This window comes from Chelonoidis abingdonii, chromosome 2 (genome assembly GCF_003597395.2).
Source record: "Chelonoidis abingdonii isolate Lonesome George chromosome 2, CheloAbing_2.0, whole genome shotgun sequence".
Classification (NCBI taxonomy): Eukaryota; Metazoa; Chordata; order Testudines; family Testudinidae; genus Chelonoidis; species Chelonoidis abingdonii.
Window position 1 is genome coordinate 60,460,204 of NC_133770.1, and position 27,663 is coordinate 60,487,866.

At 39.8% G+C, this 27,663-nt stretch overlaps 1 protein-coding gene across 5 annotated transcripts in view; it reads right to left on the reverse strand.

Annotated features, from left to right (window-relative positions):
- Window positions 1-27,663, reverse strand: part of SNX13 (sorting nexin 13) — a 166,640-nt gene that overhangs the window by 7,799 nt on the left and 131,178 nt on the right. For 3 of the 5 annotated variants that reach the window (XM_075062390.1, XM_075062389.1, XM_075062386.1), the window contains exons 18-23: window positions 24,377-24,549; window positions 19,117-19,224; window positions 17,277-17,387; window positions 15,249-15,410; window positions 6,867-6,938; window positions 3,574-3,719 (exon numbers count right to left, since the gene is read on the reverse strand). In XM_075062390.1, coding sequence (XP_074918491.1) covers window positions 3,574-3,719; window positions 6,867-6,938; window positions 15,249-15,410; window positions 17,277-17,387; window positions 19,117-19,224; window positions 24,377-24,549 — 772 coding nt within the window. The remainder of the gene's footprint in view (window positions 1-3,573; window positions 3,720-6,866; window positions 6,939-15,248; window positions 15,411-17,276; window positions 17,388-19,116; window positions 19,225-24,376; window positions 24,550-27,663) is intronic. The other 2 variants (XM_075062388.1, XM_075062387.1) reach the window with 1 other exon arrangement.

A 27,663-nucleotide genomic window follows, 5' to 3' on the forward strand; every position in this document is an offset into this window, starting at 1 on the left:
TATTGAACAATTCTGACTCTTCTCCATTAGTAATAATTCTCCCATTTCCATCTTGTAATTGACCCATACCATTGTTAGGATTTTCTTGTTCCTAATATACTTAAACTCCTTATCATCCTTAACTCTGGTAGCCATAGATATCTCCTTGTGTCCTTTTGCTTACTTTACCAATTTTCTACAATTCCTAGTTTCTGATTTATTTTCATTACTATCAACTTCCCCTTTCTTCCATTTGTTATATATTCTTTTTAATGTTTTATAGCTGCCTTCCATTCCCTTCTAAACCTGGTTCGTTTTAACCAATACAGTCTTCTTTTTTGATTGTAGGACTGTGGCTTTTAAAGTGTCCTTAAACAATTCCCAATCATCAATTAAATTTTTCTGATTAAATTCTTCCTTTGCGAAACTGGCCCCTTTAAAGCAGTGGTTCTCAACCAGGGATCCGGGGGCCCCTGGAGGGCTGTGAGCAGGGTTCAGGGGGGTTGCCAAAAAGACCCAGTATTAGACTCGCTAGGGCCCAGGGCAGAAAGCCGAAGCCCTGCCGCATAGGGCTGAAGATGAAGCCTGATCAATATAGCTTCACAGGAGCCATTGTGGCATTGGGCCCAGGCAATTGCCCAGTTTGCTACCCTCTAATGCCTGCCCTGGCTTTTATATGCAGAAAAAATGGTTGTGACACAATTAGGCAGTGGAGTTTTTGTTGCATGTTGAGGGCAGTTTCCCACCCACCTCCCCCCACATATTATAGGCAGGACACGGAAACAAATACCAATTTTAATAGAGTGCCACTCCTCCTTCCCTTTTGCTCACTCAATCCTTTTTAATTAGATTATAGTGATTGATTTTAACATTCCAGTCATGTGAATCATCTTACCAGGTTTCAATAATACCAACTACATTTAATTTATGCTCACAAATGAGCAACTTCTGTTCCTCTTTTTTGCTATCCAGGCTCCTAGTATTGGTGCCCAAGCAATTAAAAGTTCTCTTTTCTTCATGTTATTTGATTCCTTAATTAATTTTGTTCTCAGCATCTCAATTTTGTAATGAGTGTTCATATCTAAGATATCCTGCGACACAGTGTCAATAATGCTGATATGAACAATCAGTAACAGATCCTTGGCGGTCGACTTCAAAAGCCTATCCTATCATAACTCCAGGAATGCAGCAAACCATCCTATAGTCCAGCTCTGCCTTGCAGAATGTGCTTCCAATTCTTCTGAGTACTGAATCACCAACAAGGATAATTTGTTTTGCTTAGATGGCTGGTGATCTCTGTGGGCAAGCTTAATTTTCTTACAGATTTTCATCCATGTCCCCCCACCTCTCTCCATTTCCTTGGATCAGCTGGATTTTGAGACATACATTGCAGAGTTTCTACACTGAGCTGGCCACTATGGAATTGGAGAGAGGCAAAATCGGAGAGGAGGTTTGGCAGTTTATAACTACCAGAGGCAAGAGGTCAAGGTGGCACGCTATGAAGCTGGAGACAGATGAGATGGCAGGCTGTGGCCACCAGAGAGAAGGTAATCAGGGGGAATTCCACACAGCTAGAAGGTTCCAATTGATTCTAGCTGTGTGAAATTCCTCCTGATCCTCTTCTCTCTGGTGGCCACTGCTTGGCATCTTCATCTGTCTGCAGTTGCGTAGAATGCCACCTTGACCCCTTGCTTCTGGTGGTGATGAACTGCCCAACCTTGCACCTGGGAGCTAACTCATGAGCTTCTCTGATTCTCAGTAGCATTTCTATTTCACCTTCTGATCCAAGAATCTTTTCTTCCATTATAGCCACCAACTTCATACAGAGAAAGTACCTCCCGGCTTCAGGCAGGCAAGAAAATATGGCACATCTGTCGCAAGTCACCACCACTATTCGATTGCTGACCATTGTGGAATCATACATAGAGCTGTAACTGGAAGGAAAGCCTCACACGGTCCCTCTCCAAAATTCCTCTGAAACTCTCCTGTTATCTGCCTTTGTTTGCAGCTCTCAAGTTTGCCTAGCAAGTGACTTTTTATATTAAATCTCCCTGTTAAGCTCAGCTCCGCCCCGTAACACCAGGGTGTGATTAACCATTCAGACTTCAAACAAGCAAGGCTGATCAAAGGTCCAAGGGTCAAAGCACACAGCCTTTACCAAGGCATCAACACACCTGTCTCAGCTGCTTAATCAGGGGCCCCCACCCAGCTACGCAGACCATATGCAGAGAACAAACACATCACTCACCAAGTCCTGCTACCTCCAAGCACATAACAATGTTTAGAGGTAGCTATAGTCTCCTCCTTTCTAGGCTGAAGAGGGTAAGTGAAGTTATACCTTACACAAGATAAATAATTTACAATTTGCATCTGGGTGGGTGGATTCATGGAATTATGTAATAGTGTTCTATTAGTGGGGTGAGGGAAATGGGAGATTAGAATAGTGCTACTTCCTCTCAATCTTTGAAACCATTTGCGAGATAGAATACAGATTAAACAGAACTGCATTTGTCTCTAAAGTGATATATACTTCTTTTAAAAAGCATAAACAGTTCATGTACATTTTAATGTAATTATAAATCAAAAGTCTTGATGGTCTTAAATAAACTGCTTAAAATACTGAAATAGAAAAACTAACACAGTAAGTTCCCATATCATTACTTATTAGAGCTGACAGAGAGTTTTGCCATCCCACAAAAATTGGACATATCAAAACATTTTCTCATCCCAAATCAGATGAAAAGTCAAAATCTTATACTTTCATGATTGGAAAAATCAAAAAACATTTTCAGTTTGGACCAAAACGTTTTGTTTCTATAATTTCTAAATACTTCGTTTTGACTTCAACCATTTAATTGTTTTCCTATATTAAACTTTTTAATGAACAGTCATTCAATATGGGAAAACCGGATTTTTTTTCATTTTGAAAGCATCAAAATGAAATGTTAATTATGATCTATTTTTCAAAAAAAAAAAAAAAAAGACTCCCAAAGTTCATCAAAACTACCCCTTTCCCATGAAAAGTTTGAGCTTTAACAAATCGGCATTTTCCAACAAAAAACATCTTGTTGACACCAGTTCTAATACATACAATATAGCTATGTACAATACATCCAGTCTGGTAGATTGTAGGGCTTCAGTTTTATGACCATCTGATTGACTCAAATGTTTATAAGATTATTACTACTTTCACTGTTAAACAGTTGCACACTGTAAAAAGTAAAGTTTACAGAAAGCTTATACAACGTCAACATTAGTTGATAGTTGCATATGTTAATATAATGAATTCATACTTCTGTAAGAGCTTATATTTTCTTGGAAATTACAAATTTTTAGAGAAGTTTAAATAAGATGCACTCCATGTCTTAAGCAACAGACACTAAAAATGACCTTTTAAAAAAATGTTTCCATCTCATTCCATCTTTAACGATCTGTTTATAATCTCAGAAAGAAAAAACTGCATTCAAGCAGTGAGCTTACATTTGCAGATGCACAATGATTAGAACATTACAACTAAGTAATAGAGGATAATTTTCTAGACATGATTCACAAACTCTCATATAGCTATTGAGCATGAATTAAAAACCCTTGTACCTATTGATTGTGTCTCCATATGTTGCTCTAATAAGCTGTTGAAGTAGATTTTTTATATTTCTTCTTAACCACTGATTTCTCTCCTTTAAATCAAAGACTTCATCCATAAGAAGCAGCATTACTCTAAGAGGGATATTGTCATCCACCTAGAATGTAGAGTAAAAGGCAAAGTATAAACAGAAAACCTGTATTTCAGCTCAGGCAATTAAGGTAGCATCTACCACAATTGTTAAAAAGTTAAGAGTTTTAATGCTTCCATACTAAGTCACATGCACTGTCTTTCTGAAAGAAATGAATAATTAAGAGTTTTCTATGGTCTGAAATCTCTCATTCCCAGGATGGAATAATTCATGGCTTTTAATTTTGAAATTAAACTAGGTTGAAGTATGGTCTTTTAAAAATATGTCCTAAACCAGAATCTACTGCATTACTGAGGCCAGGACGGCAGAGTTCAGAACCAGATACAGAAGGTGGCAGCAGTATTACTTAGAGGGGTTTCTTATTCTTCTCTTCTTCAGATAGCAACAGTGCTTCCAAGAGTGGAGCTGATGGGAAACTCAAGGAGTGGCTTTTGTCTGGATACTCTCTCTTTTGAATGCAGCAGTAGCAACAGTAGCTCTGAAAGGAAGGTGCCCAATTACAGATCACCCTTCCATTGCTTCAGAACCCAAACTTTTATTCTTTGAATTCAACCTGAGCCTGATGCAGAAGTAAGCAGTCAGTGTTAGATGATTCCACAGGACCTATGTTTTTAACTTAGCAGTGGTGGGGAGAGAGAAAGTTCTGTTGTCTTCAAATGCTTCACTGTGGTTCTGTAGTAAAAACTGTTTATTTTTAAAAGTTGCATAGGCTGCTATTTTACAGTGACACTATATTTACAGATATTGCAAAAAGATTTATAGCTCCAAATACTAGATATTTAACTTAAGAGGCTATTGTGAAATTGCAGTAACTGTTAATCTTTATATTGATTTTTTCTATTTTTATCTTAGCATTTCATATTGATATCCATCACTATAGTATCTGACCACATCAAAAACAATCTTAAAAATCTGATAGCAAATGTCTCTTTATAGGTGAGCAGTAGGGTCTGTTATCCACGTGTTATATGTTACATATACCAAAATATAAGTTTACAGATTGACTGACACTATTAGGTAAATAACTTCATTTTCATCAAAATACATTTACATGTAAGACAATAACTTATCTAGAGCAGCCATTTCAACATATTAAATCAACTCATGCTAGATTGTGAATCCGCTAGAAGTGGTTATTAAAAAACAAAAGAAATCCACACAAATATTAACTGAGTTTCTTGGGTTTTATGCCAATTAGTATTGTTTTAACAATCCTGTACCCACATGGAACATAGGAAAAGTCTAAGAAATCTTTTTGAGCCCTCTGTAAATCTCTGATGTAAGGGGTGAATTCACTTTGCTTCAGGCAAAAATTTCAAAACTAAGCATACTATTTAAATGTGACTGAATATCTTACAGTAAGGCTTTACTCTAAAAAGTGAGTAAAATGGAATCTACTTCCTTAACTGATATTACAACATTATTATATTTTACTCCTGTAAGAGTCAATTGCAGAGTCAATACAACTATGGGAAAAGTTAATTCACAAGGTTCTAACTCAGAGACAAACTTTTTACCTGTGCAACTCCATTATATTCAATGAGACAGTAAAGGTGTTTCAGAAGGCATAATTTGCCAACAATGGAGTTGCATAACTATAGCTGAGAGCAGAATTTCCACATGCAATTGGAACTAAAGCCAAGATTTGAAAAATAGTTCCCTATACTTGAATGGAGCCTAAGGACTTGGTGCCCAATTCCTACTGAATTTCAATGGGATTTGGGCACCTAACTCCCTAAGGATCCCTTAAAAATCCCAGCCTAAATGGACATCCTTAAGTAAATGGCTAGATTTTCAAAAGTGCTCAGGATGTAGCACCAATTACTGAAGTTGGATGCTCAAAATCTGGCCACATATTTAGGAACCTAAACATAGATTTTGAAGCCTAATTTTAAGTGTCTCTTTTTAAAACTCTTAGCCTTAGTTCACAATTGTGTTACTGAGATATAGGCCAACTAAATCTTCCTTACACTATTGATTCTTTGTAATGCTAACAGAAGAGAAATGTAGTAAAATTGTATTATCTAAAAGTTTAACTATGAATTTCCTGACAATGTGTGAAGTTCAGGAAAAGTTCTAAATGTAAAATATCCTGAAATATGGTGCAAAATTCAAATGTTCAAACACTACTCTTTTAAAATGAACTTTTAAGACTAAGTAGATGCTATACTTTTTCAGAAAAGTTGAATGGCAGAAAAAGGGATGTACAGTAATTCTAACTTCTGCTCATTTTAGTGCTAAAATGGTATATATGTACTTTCTATGTTAGTCTGTTTTGGCTGAGCTCAGCGTCTCAGAAAACAAGAAATTCAAAAGTAATCAATCTACAGATAAACAATTGTATTAGATGAACTCATTGCAAAACAAAAGAACTGAAACCTACGTTACTTGAGCAAAACGGCATTTACCAGAGCCCTGGTAGCAGTTATGCACATGAAGACAAACTGGAATGCTTTGATGTGACAAATAAAAATGTGAAGTGTGGAACAGGTGCAGATTTATGACCATGACAAATCCGCATATAATCACTAGTAATCTTAAGGGCCTTCAGTCCTAGTTACGGATAAAAGATTTTATTCAACTATGTTTCACACATATGATCAGTGTATCAATCAGAACACTGGGAAAATACCATAGCTTATGAGAACATCAAGAGCTTAACATTTTAAACTTAACTATCACATTTCTAATACATTTTCCTTTATGTACTTCAGGGTCCACAGATTGAACAGTGATTGTTTAGGAATTTTTTTTAAAGTTGTCTTTCATATAATTCACTCTGATCACCAATACTGACGATGTTTGCTAGTTTTAAAGATCTCAGAATCAGATTTAGCTGAATACTTTAAATATTGCAATCCTACTCTATCTTCGAGGATAGCCACAGAAGTAATAATAGGTAGGTAACATTTACCACATTACCATGCAACCCATTTAGCATTAAAAACAGCTTCTAAATATTTTAGAATGAAATGTGTCAATTTTATTTCAGAACATTTTTAACTTTTTACTGCAATTTTCTCTCTAGTGTAATTTCTCATGCCAACAAACAGTATAGCATAGAACAAGAAAATAATACATATTGAAACAAAACACACATTGCTACTTTAAAATTAAGTAGCTAAACAAATCTAAAATAAAAGTCAGACTCACATTGTCATCGAGCTGTGCGGCAACACGGCAGTGTTCAGGATCTGAATCAGTTTTCTGCATTAAAGGAGGCACCTATACTCAAAATAATAAAAAAAAAAGGACATGATTATGAGGGGAAAATTACAGGTCTCAAGGAAACCACTAAAGAGAACCTCTAATTACCACACAACCAATTTCAAAATTTCAGATACAATCTTCATAACTGACTATCAAGCATTCTGATTCCAAGTTAGTGACATATCAAGCTACATCAATGGTTGCATATTGAATTATCTTCCAGCAGAGCTCGAAACATGTTTCCCAATATAGTTATCAGAACTGTATGAATATTCTCAAGAAAAGACCCCACATACACATTTATATTAAAAATTATCATAGGAAGTATCAAACTGATGGTTTGTCTAGTTCTATATCCTCTCTCAGGTAACGGCTAATTCTTCAGAGAAAGATGTAAAACCCATCAATCCATATTGTAGAGCCAACAGTGGACATTTCTTCCTGATTTCAGGCCTGAAGCATGAGGATTCATAATCCTAGATTTCTGTGTGTAAAACTGTGTTATCCTTTTTCATGTAATTGGGAAGCTTTCCAATAAGGGAGGCTCAGGGTGAGGCCCAATCTTTTTTTTTTTTTTTTTTTTTTTACAAGTAATAGTTTTGCATTTTATATTACCCCAGACTCACTCTTCCCCTTCCTGTTTTGAGGAAGAAGGGCCTTCACCTCAGCTATTGGTATAGCTACAGCTATATTAGACGCGAACCTTACAGACATAAAACCACAAAGTATCTGCTTTGAGGAGCTAACAATCTTTTTTTTGGGGGTGGGGGGTGGGCAAAAAATTAAGTGAGAGTAGAAAGGATAAGGATGCAAGAGGGAAACACATTTTCACAGGATTTATGGTTGGCATTCATCTTGTTCCAGTTTTTATTTATACTTTAAAAAATGTGCTATACTTTAAGGGTATTAGATCAGGTGTGAACAGGAGTAAATAGAGAGGAATTTGGTGGAAAACTGGGGAAAGAATTGTTTCAACAAAAGCAGAACAGAAGCAGCAATATAAATTTAAGGAAAAGTCCAGTATTAAACTTAATATAGAATTGTTTCTCTGATAAGGTGACCAAATGGCAAAAATAAAATATTGGAGATACACGGCTCACAGCCCCCACTGGAGTCATAGGGAAGGGGAGCGGACAGCCCAAGGAAGTTGTAGGTCCGGGGTGCAGAGCCCCAACAGCAGTCCCACCGCAAGCCGCGCATCAGTGGGGGACGCAGGACCCCGTCTCTGGCCCTTCTTCAAGGGGGAATCTCAGGGCTGGGGCGGGGAGTGGTGGTGTTCAGGGAGCTGACTCTGGGAGGGAGTCTGGGTGCAGGAGCGGGTGTGGGCTGGTGATTATCTCAGGTAGCTCCCTGGAAGTGGCAACATCTCCCGCTGGGTCCTAGGTGGAGGTGTGGCCAGGCGGCTCTGCGCATTGCCTCACCCCGCAACTCCCATTGGCCAGGAATGGGGGGCAGCACGCAGAGCTACCCTGGCCATCCCTGAGCCTAGGACCCAGAGGGAAATGACACCACTTCCAGGGAGCTGCACAGAGCCAGGTAGGGAGTCTGCCAGCCCCATACCAACTAGAAGCCACTGCCGGGCTACCTTACAATATCGAGACAAATGGCGTCCAAGTCATACTCCTACAGGACATTATCAGGTTAAATATTGGGATAGTCCTGATTTTTTCGGGATGCCTGGTCACCCTCATCTCTGATAAAGTTTCTATATTATTTTTAAGTGACTCTACAGAAAGCATCTTCGACTGTTAAATTCTACAGGTTTTTAGAGTAATTCCTATAGAACCTCATTAAAACATATAGAAGATCCTGTTGGTTTTATCCCTTTTGAATACTCTTCCATGAGGTTGAAATTACATGGGGTTTAGGGTGGAAAACTTGATCACTAATCTGTTCCTGTTGGGACAGCTTGAGCATTGCACTGCCATGAATATGAAGGCTGGAGCTGGCCCCAAACTCCCTCAATTCCTTTTGTCAGAAAAGCTCCCAAGCAAAGGGGTAGAAGGGCAGGTCATATGCAACACATCTCAAAGCACAACAGTTACAGAACAGGCAAGTAACAGTTTCTTCTTCAGTGATTGCATACGTGCATTCCACTCTTAGTGACTCAGAAGCCATGAAAGGGATGGGATTGGAGCCTATCTGAACAAAGACTGAAGGACAACTCACCAACATCTGGCATTATTTCTAGCTTGTTGAGTGATAACATAATGGGAAGCAATGTGGACCAAAGACTAAGTTACTGCCTTACAAATATCTAGGATATTTGCCAGAAAGGCCACAGAAGCTGCTTGTCACACTGCTTGGCGAGATAACATTAGCCAAATGGATGCACAAGCAAATACATGCGGGTATCGAAGATTCGCTGTCTGAGAAGGAACCGGGAGCTGCGTCACACTGTCTCTGACTGCCAAGAAGAGCTGAAAATACTGATGTAACCGTTTGGACCTGATAAGCCAATACTCTCCTACTGTCCAGAGTATGCAGCAGCCTTTCCTCATCTTTATTCAAGTGTAGTTTGGGAAAGAACAAAGATAGGTAAATCACCTGGTTGATATGGAAGTTAGATAGCATTTCTGAGACAAACTTTGCATGAGGACACAGGTAAACTTTGTCTTTAAAGAAAACAGTATAACGCAAAGCAGACATCAGGGTCCGCAGCTCACCTACCCTCCTAGAAGAAGCAATGGCCACCAGAAATGCTACCTTCATTGAAAGATTCAGTAAACAGGTAGATAAGGCTCAAAAGAAGGACCCACAAGCTTTGACAATACCAAGTTTAGGTCCCATGGAAGAACAGGATCTTGTACCTGAGGGTTAAAACTAGGAGTCCTTGAGGCCCCTTAGAGACTAAAATTTATTTGGGCATAAGCTTTCGTGGGCTAAAATCCACATCTAATGAAGTGGGTTTTAGCTCATGAAAGCTTATGCCCAAATAAATGTGTTAGTCTCTAAAATGCCACAAGGACTCCTTGTTGTTTTTGCTGATACAGACTAACACGGCTACCAATCTGAAACCTACCTGAGGGTACAATTTTTTCAGGCCTTTCAAAAATCTTATTGATATTCTATTAGAAAAGACTGACTGTGATCCACTTGAGGATGGAAGGCCGAGATATCTGCTAAGTGGATCTTGATGGAATTAACGGCCAACACTTGCAGTTTCAGATACAAAAGATAGTCCAAGAATGCTGGATTGAAACTCGGCAAAACTCCAGATTAATGAGATCAGATAAAGAAACACTTTCACTTAGGAGAAGGAAGTAAACCTAGTAGACAGATTTCTGCTATTCAACAGCACATCTAGAAGCTCTTTTGAACATGACTCCTTCCCTGCTCTAACCATAGAGCACACACACCATTAGATGGAGTGCCTTCAGATTTGGGTGAAGCAGGCGACCAGGCAAAGCATATATCAGAGAAGAGGGAAGGGCTCCTCATAGATCAGTAACTGGTTAAAAAATAGGAAATAAAGGGTAGAAGTAAATGGTCAGTTGTTGCAATCGAAAGCGATAAATACCAGGATCTGTACTGGGACCTGTGCTGTTGACATATTCATAAATGATCTGGAAAAGGGAGTAAACAGCGAAGTGGCAAAGTTTGCAGATGATACTAAATTACACAAAGTATGTACAAAGCTGACTGTGAAGAGTTACGAAGGATCCTCACAAAAGTGGGTGACTGGGTAACAAAATAGCAGATGAAATTCAATATTGATAAGTGCAAAATAATGCACATTGGAAAACAATCTCAACTATACATATCAAATGATGGGGTCTAAATTAGCTGTTACCACTCAAGAAAGATCTTGGAGTCATTGTGGATAGCTCTCTGAAAACATCTGCTCAATGTGCACAGGCAGTCAAAAAAGCTAACAATGTTAGGAACCACTAGGAAAGGGAAAGCTAATAAGACAGAAAATATCATAATGCCATTACATCAATCCATGGTATACCCCCGCCTTGAATACTGTGTGAAGTTCTGGTTGCTCCCATCTAATAAAAGATATATTACAATTGGAAAAGGTACAGAGAAGGGCAACAAAAGTGATTAGGGGCACAGAACAGCTTCCACCCGAGGAGAGATTAAAAAGACTGGAGAACAAGAAAGCATCCATTAGGGAACCCAGACTGACTTTGTGGGGACCAAAACTATGGGCATTTTCTGTTGTACCTCATTGTAAACAGAATTACTTGGGAATCCCCCAGAGGTGGAATATAGACCTGGCTACAGTGGATGAAGGGACCACTCCTCTTTAGGTGATCTGACAGCTTTATCTGCATCCCTGGAAGGTAAGAAGACTTTGAGATCAATCGTGTTGGCAATAAAAGAATCCCATAGATAACTGCCTCATAGCAGAACAGGGACGAGCGGACCCCTCCTTGTCTGTGGAGATAGAACATTGACTGTGTGTGGTCTGTGAGAGAGAGCAGGTTTTTTTCCCTCTGCATAGGTTGGGAAAACCTGGCACGCCAGCTGGCTACCTCTCAACTCTCTGACATCTATGTGAAGAGTCATGTCCTTTGTTGACCATAACCCCCGTGACAGAAGGAAATGCAGATGAGCCCTGCAGTTCAGGGCAGATATATCCATTATTAGCATTAGCTATGGTTGAGGAGGGACAAATGGCACTCCTATGCAAATTTGACAGGGTTTGTCCACCAGTCTAGAGAGTAAAATGTGAGTGGGCACTCTGAGCACAGTGTTCAAATGGTGATGGCTCAGCAAAAATACTGAGGCCAGCGAACCTTGCAGAATCCTGACACACAATCTGGCATACCAGACCACATACTTGCAAGAGACTATATATTCCAGAAGCCTCATATAAGTCTGTGCAGTTGTGACTGGGTAAATATTAAGATCTAAAATGATGGATCAAATTGTCCGACACCTTGACTCTGGAAAGAAACTCCGGCTTGGATACAATCCAGTACTGTTCCTATAAATTTTATCCTCTGAACTGGTGAGAAGAGAGATTTTTCTGAGTTAATCAACAGACCTAGTGACTTGAAAATTGACTGGACGAAAGACACACTGGAGAGTACCTGAACTGTGGAATGGTGTCTCTCACACCAGTCTTCCAGGTAGGGACAGACATGTACTCCTAACCTTCTCAGAAAGGCAGCTACCACTGCTGGACATTTTGTAATAACCTGGGAAGCTGCCCACTGGCCAAAGGGCAACAATGCAAACTAGTAATGAGATTAATTTATCAGGAATCTGAGATACTTCCTGTGGCCTTGATAAATCACCACATGGAAATAGGGGTTCTTCAAGGACAGCATTCAAGTCTCCAGGATGAGAAGGCAGCATGACCATGCAAAACTTTATCTATTTGCTTTGATGTGGGAGGGAGAAAGGAGGAAGCTTGCCAGAGAGCCTTGATGGGTTTTAAAATTGCCTCATTTATTTGTGGTGACACCAGAGATGGAGCAGCAGAGGCCAGAATATCAAGAGGACTGTGAGAAGATTCCCTAACCTCTTCTACCTGAATGTCCAAGTGCTTTTTAAGCACTCTTGGTGAGCTCTGTAATCATCAGACAGGGCAAAGACACCCCCAAGGAAACTGCTTCATTTGGATTGGGTAGAAGATGAAGCTAGTACAGGTTCAGGTAAATGAGCCTCCTCTGTTAGCTGTCGCACTGAATTCTCCTGAACATCATCTTCCTGCTCGGTACAAGGCTTGGGATCAGGAGGTGCGCAACAATCTGACTCCCAACTTCAAGCCTAGGGAAACTGAATGCTACCGATGCGGTGAAGATCTGCAAACAGAGGAAAACCCTCACAGATTGCAGAAGCGCCATTGAAAAGATGCTGGAGACCAATGTCATGCAGCCCACATATGCAGGCCAGAACTCGACACAGGGTCTCACAATTACCCCAGGAGATAAGATCTAAGAAGGGAGTGGCAAGACATGTTGCAGCTGAGAAACACAGGAGGCAACCCCAAGTTAGAAGGCAATTCTTTTTCTCCTGATTATGGAGTAACCATTCCAGTCAGTGCCAGGGACTGGTGCTGAGAGTCCTGGAAACAGTAAAGAGAAGTCATCATTGCTGGCTCCTCTCTTGACAGTACAGGAGAGCATAACTCCAGGACTCAGGAGGTTGATTCAGTTCTGGGCACTCCACTGGTGCCGAGTGGTTTACCAGTACTGGAGGAATGATCTCCTGCACCACTGGGGACACTGGTGCCAATAAGCTTAGCAAGTCCCCTGCAGCTTGAAATGTCTCTGGCATGGATGGTACTAGGAGTCTCTGACCGGTGTGCAAGAGATTTAGATAGTGCCACAACCATGAAGACACCACTTCGGGCTTCAGACTTGACAGTGCCTGCCTCAGTTCAGGAGTCAATGAGTCGACTTAGCTGATGAATAAGTGGAGGAGTGCTTCGATTCTTACTGCATTCTACTCACTTTGTCCCCCTACCTGGCAGACTTCGGGGCTGAAAAGCTGCCTGTTCCAGCAGTTTCTTCCTGGACATAGCAATTCAGTCTGTATCAGAGGCAGACGTCTCTCAGATTCTGATGTACTTACTACCCTCTCTGACCAAGAAGGTTCTGATGGTGGTTTCAGAATGGCTTCCATCAAAAGAAACTTCAACTTGGCTTCTTGATCTTACTTGGTCTGAGGCTTGAAGTTCTTTCATCAATCCCTAATATGAAATTCATCCAAGTACTTCCAGCAACTAGAGTGTGGGTTGCTCACAGGCATAGGCTTCAAGCATGCCAGGCAAGATACTGCCAAAGGCATTCTTCAGTACTGATAATGAAACTCCAAACATGGGGAAAAACTAAGACACTAAAACTAACTCAAACGCTAACTGACCCTAATAACTATATAAATATGTAGCTACATACATGAAAAAAAAAAAAACACGCTGAGAGCACTTGCTAAAGCAAGACCAACACATTCCAACATTAGTCACAGATGGTAAGAATGAAAGTGTGTGTGTGTGTGTGTGGGGTGAATCATCTGCACCCTTTATACCTACACACAGCAGTGCACAGCAGCAGAAGGAACTCAAGCTGCACTGACAGGCACTAGTGAGGGAAAGTTTTCCTACTACTGTGGTTTGGGATGTGCACACACCAAGAGTGGAATGCACACGTGCAATCAGTTGAAGAAGGAAGTGGAGCTCCCGCTCTCTCCTTAAAACTTTAGATATCTGGTACACTAGGGGTGGGTGAGATCAGGAAAAGTCCAAATTATCAAAAGATATAAACTAGCCAAGGAGAAGAAAGAGAGCCCTGATAGGACCAATGCCAGCAAGCACGCAATGAAATCACTGTTGAGTTTTCCCACTTCTAGTGCAGGATCAGATGAACAGAATACTTTCCTCTATTCCCACCCTTTCAGTTGTCAGGGCAGCCCCTCTGAGGAAGAAAAATCATTTGCATGCCTGATGGGAGATTTGGTCAAGAGTGGGTAGTATACAGAAGAACACCACCACTACTTCTTCCCTCCCAGCAAGACCAAAGGCTTGATGGGGAAGAAAGCAGAGCCAGCAGCTTAGGTGAAGGTAGCAGGCAGCTATCATAAAACCTGGCAGCAGAAGCAGGAATGCCAGCACTGGACTCAGTGCTCCCTTGTCTGCTTTTAATATCTGTGGAGCATAGGATTTCTTCACCTCTTTTCTGATGCTCAGCTGCCAAATGTAGGGGAGAAAGGCAGAGGATCGCCTATTGCCCTGTAGATTTTCTGCTTGAAGCAATAGCCTCCTTTCTGCCTCCTCTCTTCAAACAGCAAGTGCTGCTTCCTTGTTAAGGGACTTCATTAGCAATTACAGCGTTGGGGTGGGGGGGAGTGGGGAAGAGTCTTCCTAGAAACAGGAAGCAAGAGTGAATCAGGGCCATCTAAAAATTGGTTTGGGTCTTTAAAAGCACATTTCTTTACCTTAACCCTTATTTTGAAGAATGTCAGTAAAAAATGGGATGCCTATTGTGCTTTGGGTCTACTCCCTTTTCAGATTTTGCTGAGTTGTTGGCCTAAATAAATCATGGGGTAATACGTAATTTTTTGCACAATATTTCTCTCAATTTGAAATATGATGCCCTTAAATTTTAAACTTTATTTTAAAAGTAAACTAAGTGTCTGTTTTATTTTCTCTATATCATTCATTACCTTGTGTATTGCTTTCTTTTGGAACTCCTCTTACTCTTCAACTTTCCAAAGTAAATAGAACCCCTGCATAATAGTTGTTTCCCTATTCTTAGCCTTCTCTAGTCAATAGGGTTTTTAACATTTGTTTTTAGATAAGAAGACCCAAACCTGAATGTCATTTCCTGTTAGACTCTACCATATATTACCTCACCAATACATTCTTACCTTGAAAAATGATTGCTTTATGTCTTGTCCCAATCTTTCTGACATTTTGCCCATGTTGTCTGACATTTTAGTCATCCCTTCTGCCAGGCTGTCAGGCAGGGACTTGACTGCATTTGAAACATTTCTCATAGAGTTACGCAATGGATTTACAAATGTGTCCATCTGAAGGGGAAAACATTTACCACGATTGCATAACCTATGGAGGACACTAGTACAATCATCCAGTAAGAAAAAAGTCACACTGTTCTAGTGAATAAATTAATGTACAGTACAACTCTTAGTTTGAATATAAAAATTCAATTGATACAAGCACTAGATTAAGTATTTTTACTTCAGGATTTTCACTCAGACATACTGGAAACACTATCTAATGCGGACCAAAATTATCTGGCTATCAACACTTAAAATTTTGGAACAATGTGATAAACACATAAGGAATTTCACCAGCTGTAATCAGATATCAGGCATGTTTTACTGAAAGGTCTTCAAGGTTCTGCCCCAAGACTTATTTGTAAAAAATAAATGCAGAATTCATTTTAACTATTATGTACATTTGAAATGTTTGAGAAATCTATATGCAGTTGTTTGATACCTTTGTATTGTATCTTAATATATGGAAAAGTTTTCCTTTGTACATATCTAAACTATACTTCATGGCAAGAGATAGAAATGTTGCTTAAAGTGCTGAAGTTTGTTTCTCACTGAGTTCAGAGAACGTTTTAGCCTCATTCTGATCTATATTACAGTTTCCATTTCCTCACAATTCCACTCTGCCTACACCAATCTAATCCTCATTTATGACTCCTTTATCAATCTCAGCTTATACCTTCATTCCTAGCACTCCCTTATGCTTTGAAGGGTTTTTAATTTTTTGCCCACTAATTGTCCTCCAAACTCACTTCTTTCCAAAGCACTACCTCCCTTGTTCTCATCTCATCTCTCACCTGACTCTCTGTCCCATGTCTTGCCTAAATGGCATCATGATGATGATATGTTAAGTCAAATATGTTCAGCATTAGGCACACACATTTAAATTATTTTTACTATAATATTTTATGGAGACTAATTAAAGTGTTCTGATATTTTCAATGTACACTTTTTTAAAGTACAGTGCAAGTAACAAAAGCAAATCATCTAGTATAATAGTCTACAATAGGAAAAGATAAGGTTATGAAAAATCCAATACATTTGGAAATCTGAACATTAAATCTTTATTCTTTTCGGGACATTACATAAAGCTGGATAAATTCAGAATGACGTTTTGCAGTCAACTCTACAGACATAAATTTTTAAAGAACATAGTTTAAATAGTTGAAAGGGTAACTTTTCTAATAGTTTAAGATGTTGCTCATGTCAGGTCACTGGAATTTGGGAATGACAACGAGGACCTAATTTGCAAAAGCAGCTGCCCATGCAAAATGGGCAATTCTAAACTGAAGACACCAATTTCACAAACACAACTGAGTTTTGTGCACGCTTAACAGCTGATGAACTATTTTGGTGCTTAGCTCTGTGTATTCCCTGCCGGCTGAATGTGAAACAGCATTAACAGCAGTCTTAGAAGGTACGTGCATTACATATTTTGGACTGGAGAGTGGAAGTCATGATAGCAGCAGCCATGTGTTGAGTTGGAGGTGGGTAGGAGATTGGAAAAGGAAAGGGAGAACAGGAATCTTTGATGGGAAGTTAACTTGTCAACAATAGAATTAAAAAAAGTCTTTTGTAGCACAAACACCACCCACTCATTTCTTGGAAATTTGGTTTCCTTGACTTACAGATAAAGACATCTTAAAAATGGCTAAGTTCTTAATTCTATACTAGTCTTATTTCCTGATATACTATACTATTGTTGCCTTCTGACAACACACATTATTAATACAATGCAAATTCAAAAATTGCTTGCACATGAAATAAAACACTGTGGTTTATAACTGTCTGAAGTCAGTTACTGATATGTTCAATTCATTTACTAAGTTATGGCACCAAATGCATTACTAAAATCTGCTAAATATTAAATGCCTCTCTTACCTTTCGAGCAAAATCTCCTTTTCCTTTGCTGTAAGCTTTATTCTCCAGAAAGTCATACACACAATGGGCTAAAGCTGGGGAAGCTTTCATCATTTCAGGATTTAACAACAACTAAGAAAGAAAAACATTAATTGTAAACTTTCAGCTTCTTCCAAAATACATACCATATTTAGAAACAAATCATATCATTTCATTTGATAAAGGTTTTTAATACTGTATTCAGCAACCAAATTTATATATTTGTACAAAGAAGTGGCAGTTTTGAATGCACTTTCTTCATTCTCTCTCTAAACATTACTTCAAGATGAGTATCGTTACAGAGAGGGAAATAAAAAAAATTGATTATGAAGTGCTTAAGGATCTATCAGTTCCATACTATTTGTAAAAGGCATCTTTTTTGGTTATCTTGAAACTAGTGTCTAAAATTAGTAGTCACACTCTGATCAACACTTAGGAAAAATATTGAATATGTAACCATACATATTACAAATGCAGGTTGTTAGACAATCTGAACAGCTGTTAGATTTCATAGCATTTTGTTTACTCTCACTCCCTCTTAGAATTTTACTTAGGCCTAGACAACATTAATCCTGTAAGTTGATCTAAGGCACAGTAGTTAAGTTACGTAACTAATGTAACTTACGTTGATATACCTTAGATCGACTAACAGTGGTGTCCACACTACACTATGTCGATGGGAGATGCTCTCCCGATGACAAAGCTTCCACCTCTTGTTGAGGTGGATTATAGACATGGACAGGAGAGAGGTCTTCCATCGGCTTAGCATGTCTTCACTAGACCTGCAAAATTGACTTTGCTGCATCAACAGCAGCAGTGTCGATTTAGCGTGGTAGTAAAGACGTGCCCTCTGAAACAAAAAACCTTCTCAGACAACTGTTCCCTGTTGAGCCAAAAATTTTAGAGATCAGTCTTATCAGTGAGTCACTTAGAAATGACACAACTGAATTCAGCATCAGAATAATGGAAGAAAAGAGTGGTTAAACACTTTAAAAAAAAATGACCAAAAGACAAGAATATTGTTTCAGTCAAGCTGAGCAAAATTACCAGGACGACATCTTCGCTGCAGCTGGAAGTGTGATTTGCAGCCCTATGTAGATGTACCAGGCTATATTAAAGCTAGCTAGCTCACTAAAAATAGCAGCGAGGTCAGGATGATGTGGACTTTCATGCACGCAGCACAAGCAAGTATATACCCAGGAGAGTCAGGCAGGCTTGTGCAGCTTGCGTTATGTCCTCACTGATATTTTTAGCAAGATAGCTAAAATAAAGGTAGCACAGATACATCTACACAAGCTACAAATCACACCCCCAACTGCAGCGTAGATGTAGACTAAGTCTGAAAGTTGAGCTGGGAATGGGAAAATGAAGAAGGATCCTGAGCGAACAGTGAGAGGGGAAAATTTAACAACTAGAATAAAGTTTTACTGTTCTATTTATAGTATAAGAGGAGGGATACCCTTCCTTAAGCAGTAAACCACTTTCAGTCATTAGGATAAACTACTTCAGTTAATCCAACTCAGAATAGGGTTATTAACACCTTAAAACTAGGCATCTGCGTTCCCCCCACTTATACTTCAATTATTTAAGCTCTGGTCACTGAAACACAGATGATCCAAGTTAAATTTAGCATTTACCTTCAGCTGTGACATTTACAACATACTTGTGTTGTTCCAAATCAGGGTATTTTATTAAGACAATCTCACGGTGACTGAATTAACATATACTAGAATTTACTGAATAGCTGATGGAGTACTATTAGTTCAGGCAGACAGCCATAAACATGAAGGAAAATTTGAAACTGGACTAGTCAAGAACTTACCTGCAAATATGCATTTAAATCTTTTTTCCTCTTCTCTAAAAATTCTCTGTCCATGTTGTTAAATGTCTTTTTGCCAGGAAGCTTTAATATACTTGCTAGGTTTTCAAACTAGAAAAAAAAAAAAAGATTTTTTATATTGTGTTTTTTTAACTGATTAGAAGGCCAGAAGGACCATTACATCATCTATTCTGAACTCCTGCATAACGTGTCAACTTGAAGCACCCACTTTTTTTTAAATTAGAACTGTACAAAATATTCACATAGATCAGATCATAAAATCTGCTCAAACTGAGCTCGGGTTTAAGAGTTAATATTTTGTGAATTAGTCAGAAGGAACTAAAATATGGTTTGCACATTGGGAGCATCTGCAAATCCCTTCAAAACGTCCTCCTGCCTCCTCTCCAAGTCAGCCAGCTTGCTGCCATTCTCCACAAGTCCTCAGAGGCCCTGCTTACCACTGTAGTCTTCGGGGGAAGTGGCCTCCTTTCTACTACTGCTGCTTCCACTCTAACTGTCTGGGCCTATGCCACAGTCTTTTGGGAGGTCACATAGTTGATTGCATACTGTATCTTTGGGGGAGCAACACCAGTTAGAGAAGTGAAACAGCCCCAGACCTGAAAGCGACCACTGTCACATTAAATCCAGAGCAAGATAAGCATAACCATAACACACAGCACACATGCAAAGGAATCCACAGTTTCTCTAGCATTCCCATGCTAGGCAATCAAGTCTCAATTCTTAGCATGTGGATTCTGGGAATCAGAGTTACCCTTCATTATCGCACTAAACCTCAGAGGCCATCACTTGCTCTTGGGCTTAGGGTAGCAGCACACATATTGGTTAAGCTAAAGTGTCTTTCTATTCCACTTCTTTTAATGGAGGAAAGGTTTTTTCTCTCCTCCAGAAAGACCTTGTATTTTAGGGAGATAGTGTCTTCCCATTGTAATACCCTAGAATATTCAAGGTTGTAAAAATAGAACCTGAAGACTCAGATAATGCTCTTCATGCTCAGCAAACCCAGATTATCTATTAGAAACATTTAAGAGACTGGTAGCAATCTGTGCCTTCTGAAGGGGTAAGTGGAATTTAGTTAAGAATCACCTTTGGGAATGAGGGAATGAGTCTTTTTCAGGATGTGTGAACTCTAGAGTCCAATCAAACAGGGAAGGGTTGGTTCATTTTCAGTTCCTGCAAAGTGAACTCCAGGGTTTAGTCTGTGAAGACCACCAAACCCTGCAAGGTTCCCCACAGCTCTAAACTAATTACAATGTGTAGGAAGAGCTGTGTAGAACCATTTTCCCTTTTGGCTTTAAGTCTAGTTCACTCTAAAAATGTGTGTCACATAGGAAAACTACTAGAGAGCAGACACAAAATACCCTGTTAAAACTAGACTAATCAGAAGCCCTGGAAGTGAAAAATAGGCTATCAAGCATGGTTAGTTGGTTTCAATGGCACTTCTCAGAATTTATTAACACCCTAGCTTCTAGAAACTGGAAGCAACCCTATAGTATTTTCAAGATGCAGCACGAAGGTCAGAAAACAAAAAATGCTAACAGAAGCTCAACCCAAAAAAACACTAAAAAATAATATCTACACTATTTTATAGTCTTTTAAATTAAGATCAGAACTTTAAGCACTTTTTTAAAAACAAAGACATCTTTATAAATTTGTATTTTATGTACAGCAATTTTCTGATTCATCACTTAGTTACATTTCAAAACAGACACCTAAACTATCCCTATTGGTCTAAGATGATGTTCTTATTAATGCACCTAGAAAAGCTGGTTTCAGTATCAGAAGAATTTTGAGCTCCCTCCTCCCATTCAGTCACTCATTACAAATCCTCTGCCCTTTGCTTCTAGGGTGGGGATGCTTAATCTGAAACCAGTGCCACAAGCCAGCTTTGTGAAATTTGAAGAAAAATAAAAGAGTTACCAAACATCCCAACCCTCCTTTATGACGGCACAAATACCTATAACTCATTTCTGGGCTCTTATTTATAATAAAATATTGGGCCTAATTCAAAGCTACCACATGGGCCTAATTCAAAGCTAGCCTGCTCTGAATCAGCTAAGACCAGTGCACTACAGAGGAGATTAACTGTCTCAGGATAATTAAAGCTTTACTTCTTCCTCACCATTCAGTCCCACCTCTGGATGTTATTTGTTTTTAGAGCGTCTCTATTAATAATGTGTTGGTTCTTTCTGATAGCTAAAAATTAAATATAAAAAGGCAAAGGCCACAGGACTAGGTTTCCTATGTGTACAAGATGTGCTTGTGAATCAGGGTGCAGGGGGGCTGCAAGTCACTGGCTATAGCTCCCTGATCTAGCATTGGCAAGCCCCTGCACAAGTGAGAAAACTTGAGGGGCTGCTTTAATTTATGCCACTATTGCAAAGTCCTTTAAGAACCTTACACTAGACTAAGAGGATAGCTGTAATAGAACTCTCATAGCACACTCCTATATTGAACAGCACAGGAGAAACATCAGCATCATAGGTACTAACAAGTTACTTACCACACAATGGCATCTAAGATATCTCACTTTTTCCAAATGGCTAAAATAGGAAATCTCACTGTATGGTAATACATGGTAGTGTTGCTTTTTAAATCTATAGATTCAAGATTTTAGATCTTGAAAACACCAACAGATAATACATAATTTATAAAAGGTTAAGAAGTGGATTCAAAAGAAAGGCCATAGTATGCAAATATTTATAGTTTATAAAATTGGAAGATATGCAGATTAATGAAATACTCTCTGAAAGAGCAAGATTTGTTAGCTAACTTTAATACTCAACAGCATTTAACAGGTTTACAGCCTGTTCTGTACACACTTTCATAATTACATGTTATGGGTATTTATCTGCAGCTTTGAGAAACTCAATTAAAAAATAAAGAATTTATAAGTGTCAATATTGTTGCTTTAAACTGTAGCCCAAACTATGGTGATCTAGAGACTACGGCAATTGAATGGAAAGGCTATTACTGACTTCACAGGGCTTTTAATCTGTGTCTCTATATGTATAAACTATACTTTTCTAGAATACATTTTATCAGCATGGGGACAAAATCAACTATACATCTTTACCCCCTGCTGTAAGAAACCTAACAGCTGTTTCAGCTTCATGGATTCCAGGGGGTGTTATGTCTTTTTTTTTTTTTAAATAGATATTAATCCCACAGAGAGAAATGAGTGCAAAATTGATATACTGAAATATATTATTCTACATCCCCTGCTAGTCGGTGAGTCAGAGTTGTCCAACGCTGATAACAGTTTTTATAATCTAAAAAAATATTTAACCCATGTACAGTTACAAATTATTAAATATATGTTGTATGAGTACAGTATAGGGATGTAAATAGTATGTAAAAAAAGTAACTAAGTGATTAAAATTCTATCAGTTAAAGGTTTAACCAGGTAACTAGAAGTACGGGGGTGCTGCAGCAGTTTTACGTGGGGTCCCAGCAGCCGGGACCCCAGGCATGCAGGGCCAGCAGTTAAGTTTAATCGTTAACTGAAACCAATAAGCATCAAGCTTATCAGTTAACCAGTTAAACTTTTACATTCCTAGTGTGTGCGTGTGTATATATATATATATATATATATAATGTGCTTACTCTTCAAGAAGTTGGCCATTTCCATTTTAAAATGTTATTTTGACCCTATAAAGCCTGACACCGCAACAGAGAACTCTCATTAGGAGTATTAAACCTATTTACACCTCTGTTACCAAAAAAATCAAGTAAATGTATGCTACAGAGCAACAGTTTTGAATAAAGGATTTATAGAGTCAACAATCTCAATTGCTACTAAGATGTGGTTCAAAAGAATTTGACTCCTTTAAAAGCATTGTGTTGTTAATTCATGTGAGCAAGTTCTACTTTGTACCAGCTGGTGAATTACAAGTCTTTGCATTTTTTTTCTTTTATTTTATGGGGGTTAAGAGTATGAGAATACAGGCAAGGCAATAAAAGGCAGATTGTCTAATAGTGTATAGAACTGCCAACAGCTGTCCCCTTCCTAGACTTCACAGATCCTTAGCATTTCACTTAAAAACCTAAATGGCCCATTTCCCAAGCTCAGTTTTTATTTCTTAAGCTCTGTGACAAATGCAACAAATGAACTAAAGAACTGTTCCATACCGACTACACTTCCACTGTGAACGTTAATTTTTCTACATAAAGTTAAGTATTAAAACATGTCAACCAAATAATTCTGAAGATAATACAATTTTTTTCATTATTCTTTGGTGGTGAATTCTAAAGACACCTATAAAAAGCATTCTTTACTTGACCAAATACAAAAAAGGCTTCAATCACTAATATACAAAAAACTATTTCCTTTTTAAAAATATGCAAGTATAAGGCTCAGTGCAAATCCTTAATATTAATCATGAGAAAATGCAATTATATATTACACAAGAGCACAAATTCAAATAATTGAAATTCATTATCTAATACAATTTTCAACAGTTTTCAATAAATACTTGACGAACACTTGTTTTGCCTGACAAGCTAAGGAAATGGTGTTCATGCTATAGAATAAGTCTCACAATATGTTACCAACATATTGGGGGGCATGGGTCTGGGGCTTGCTGGGTTCTGGCACTGTAGTCGGGAAGCAGGATCAGCAGTCACTCCACGTGGAACCCAGAAGCAGCGGCATGGCCCCACTCTGGCTCCTATAAGTAGGGGCGGCAAGGAGGCTCCACTCCCCAACCTCTTGCCCCAGCCCTGATCCCTCTCCCGCCCTCTGAACCCCTCAAGCCGAGCCCGTAGCACCCTCTTGGACCCCAAACGCTGCATCCCCAGTGCCCAACCCCCCAGCTGGAGACTGCAACCCTTCCCGCACTCCAACCTCACTCCAAACCCCTTGGTCCCAACCCAGCTCACCTTCCTACACCCTAAACTCCTCAACCCCAGCCCCCTCCCGAGCCCGCCCCCCCTTCCACACCCTACTCCCTCACCCGAGAAACCCGCTCCTGCACTCTGAACTCCTCATTTCTGATCGCACCCCCTCCTGAAGCCCAACCCCAATTCTGTGAGCATTCACGGCCTGCCATACAATTTCTATTCCCAGATGTAGCCCTTCGGCCAAAAAGTTTGCCCACCCCTGAATTAAGGTCACATAAATGACAAAGTTACATGAACTTTTAGTGGCCAATTCTAAAACAATCCTATAGCTGCTAAGACACAACCATGCCTGTCAAAGATATAAACAGTCATAAGATTAAACAGTCTCTATGGGACCAGTTACCTGTTCAGTTATTCTCATGTGGAAGTCATGGAAGTCACTGTAGCGACGATACGTTTTCCATATCTCTTCATTAGTTGGATTTCTCCGATGTACAGTGATCGCATACAGTGCATATGTCTTGCCGTGGTCGTTGCATACTCCTGCCACAGCACATGGGTTATAGTCAGCATAGACTAGTAATTTAAAACAAAAATGAAGAGGGAAGAGAAACACAAAACAAGGAGGAAGACGAAAGGACACGAGACATGAAATGGAAACATCTGAAATGACAGACCTGGATACAAAAATGGATGTAAGCAATAAACCCTCTGTAGGTGGCATCCTCCAGAGACTCCGATATTGTGTAATCATGATTCTTTAGCTTAGAAGAAAATTATACATTGTATATATATATGCGCCTCAAGCTAAGGAGTCAAGTAGCTCAAGATGAAATGCAATTATAGGCGAGGTGCAGATAGTGATGCCTATAGATAAAGTTGCTTGACACTTTCCATTATAAGACCCTATTTTCAGTTACTTATAACTTTGCCACACTTAGACCATCTGGGTTAGAACTTCGTTTTGTTTTAAGTTTCAGCTAAAACAGCTCAGCTGAGTCTGAGAACAATGGTACCGAAAAAATATTTTGACCATGTTAAAAAATTATCTTAAAACCATTCATCAAGAAGCTCTAGCATGGCCATGTCATGGAACAAGGACCTTAAATTTGGCAGGGGGTAGCACTTGTGCCAGGGAAGCAGTTTTTGTTATCCTCAAAAATATTCACCCAAATTTGGCTGTGTCATAAGCCTTTAGAAAAAAACACAGTTCATACATGATCAATAGAAACCTGTTAGAGCTTGGAAGCTAAATTATATGATTTCATGTGTTCCATCCCCTCATAGCCCCAAATGGCCTAAGGACTGCACATATATCATTCCCACGGAATACATGGGTATGCCCCATCCAGGGAATATAGGGGCTGTGCAAGACTTATCCTGCAACTGCTCCTCGCAGCTTCCAGGAGCCATTGTAGCACTGGGCACAGGAAGTAAGAGAAAGGATATCGTCTTTCCTGTCCTCTCAATGAAGGGTGGGGGGAATGAAGTGGGAGGGTAGGAGAGGGGCAGAAATAGGGCAGGAACTGCCGTGGGACAGGGGGAAAAGGAGAGAGGGAGAAGTTGGGTGAAGAGGGGGGAGAGACAGGAGCAAAAGGTCTACTACCACTAAAAAACACTTCCCTGCAGAATCTGGACTTGAACATACTATTCCTGAGTCTCAACATTATTTTGCTGTCTAGAAAACATCTGCGAAATCCACTGGCAAATGGTGCATCTCCAACCCACTTTAGTAACAGGTACACACATAAGACAACAGCATTCTACTGCTACCAGGTATTCCATTACCCCAAGTGTTAGAGAATAGTGTGGTGGATCTAGAGATTCCAACATTGCTGAAGGTCCATACAAGGGTTGATATGTTTCCGCATGATGATGTTTCTTTTTACAATTTTAAAATGAGGAAAGTAGATTAAAAACTATGTAAGAAGAATGTTCAGGCTGCAAAAAGTCAAGCACTCAAAAGCAACAAAATATCAGAATTAAGGTTACCACTGCAACTTTAATTTTTCCTCTTTATGTATATGTATTATGATATAGTCATGATTACATACTATTTATTTCACAGGACTGCTGCCTCATTCAATGAGCAAAAAGGACATGCCTACTGAATGGGAAACTATTCAATATTTTCTTTTATCCTCATCATTCAGTGTGTAGCATTATTTACTGCACGCTATCCAAACCCTTTCTGAATACAGAAATATTAATTTCCTCATTGGAAATTCTTTCCTCATGTCTTAATAATTGTGAATTTATTTTCACTACAACCCTGTGAAATAAGGAGGTATTATTCCCATTTTATAAACAAGGAACTGAGGCACTGAGATTAAAACCAATATTGTCAGAAGTGTCAACTAATTTTGGGTGCTCTATTGAAAAACCTTATTTGACATTTTATAGAAATTCATATGTTCAGGACAGAGCTTCTATTGACCTCAGCTGCAGTTATGAGTACTCAGGTTTCAGAAGGTTGAGTTTTGCTGAACTTGATGTTCTGAAAGAGCACAACGTATCACACAGCAACCTTAACTCTGCCATTGAATTTACTAGCTTTTTAAACAGAAAGAGAAATGTTTGTTGGTAGGAGGAGGGGAGGGATCTCTCAGTGGTTTGAGCACTGGCCTGCTAAACCAAGGGTTGTGAGTTCAATCCTTGAGGGGGCCATTTGGGGAACTGGGGCAAAAAATCTGAGGACTGGTCCTGCTTTGAGCAGGGGGTTGGACTAGATGACCTCCTGAGGTCCCCTCCAACCCTGATATCCTATGAGGAGTCAGTGGTCATTTAAGCAGCTGTAGTTCTCAGTTTGTTGCGAATATGCTACTGTGGCGAGATAAGAAAAAATTCTTAGCTTTATTACTACTCTGGAGCGAATTCTGTGCCAAAAATATAAAAATTCTGCACACAATATTTTAAAGTTATGCAAAATTCTGCAAATGTTGTCAATAAATAAATGTGGAGGCTCCAGCATGGCAGTGTGGAGCACAGGACTCCATGCCAAGCACACTAGGCAGGCAGACTCAGCCCAGCAAGATCTAAGTGTGAAGGGGCTTAGTGTGGGGAGACCCGAGTGTGGCGTGATAGGGTTCTGTGTGGGGCTATCTGGGTGCAGCTTGATAGAGGGTGCAGGGGAATCTGAATGAACAGGGGCTTGTTGGGGGATGGGTTCTGAGTGCAGAGGCAATGGGACTCTGCGGGGGGGGGGGGCGCGTTCAGGTGAAGGTGGCTGGGGCTCAGCAGGGGTAGTCTGGGTTTGGAGGACTCAGCAAGGACGGGGGTGTCCGGGTGTGTGTCTGGATGCCGGTTTGTTGGGGCTCAGCAAGGTGGAGGGAGTGAGTCACGATAGTCCAGGTGCAGCTGCTGTGGGGCTTGCTGGCGGGGGGGAGAGGGGAAGTTTGAGTGCAGGGTTCAGCGGGGGGGCTAGGTGCAGGGGTGACAATTGGCAGGGTGATCTGGGCATGAGGTGGGTCCACATGCACAGGAGTTGGGTGGATGGGGGAGTAGCTCTGTACAGAGAACCCTCCCCTGACAGCTGAGGAGTGATGAGGACAGGAAGGGGGGGAGGGGGCGGAAGCATGGAGCTTCCTGCAGCTGGAGAGGTTTCTAGGGTGGGTCTGACTCAGCCCTGGTCACTCCTCGAGGGGGTGGGGGGGAAGAGGAAGTCCCGTCCTCCCCAGCCCAGCTGGGGCT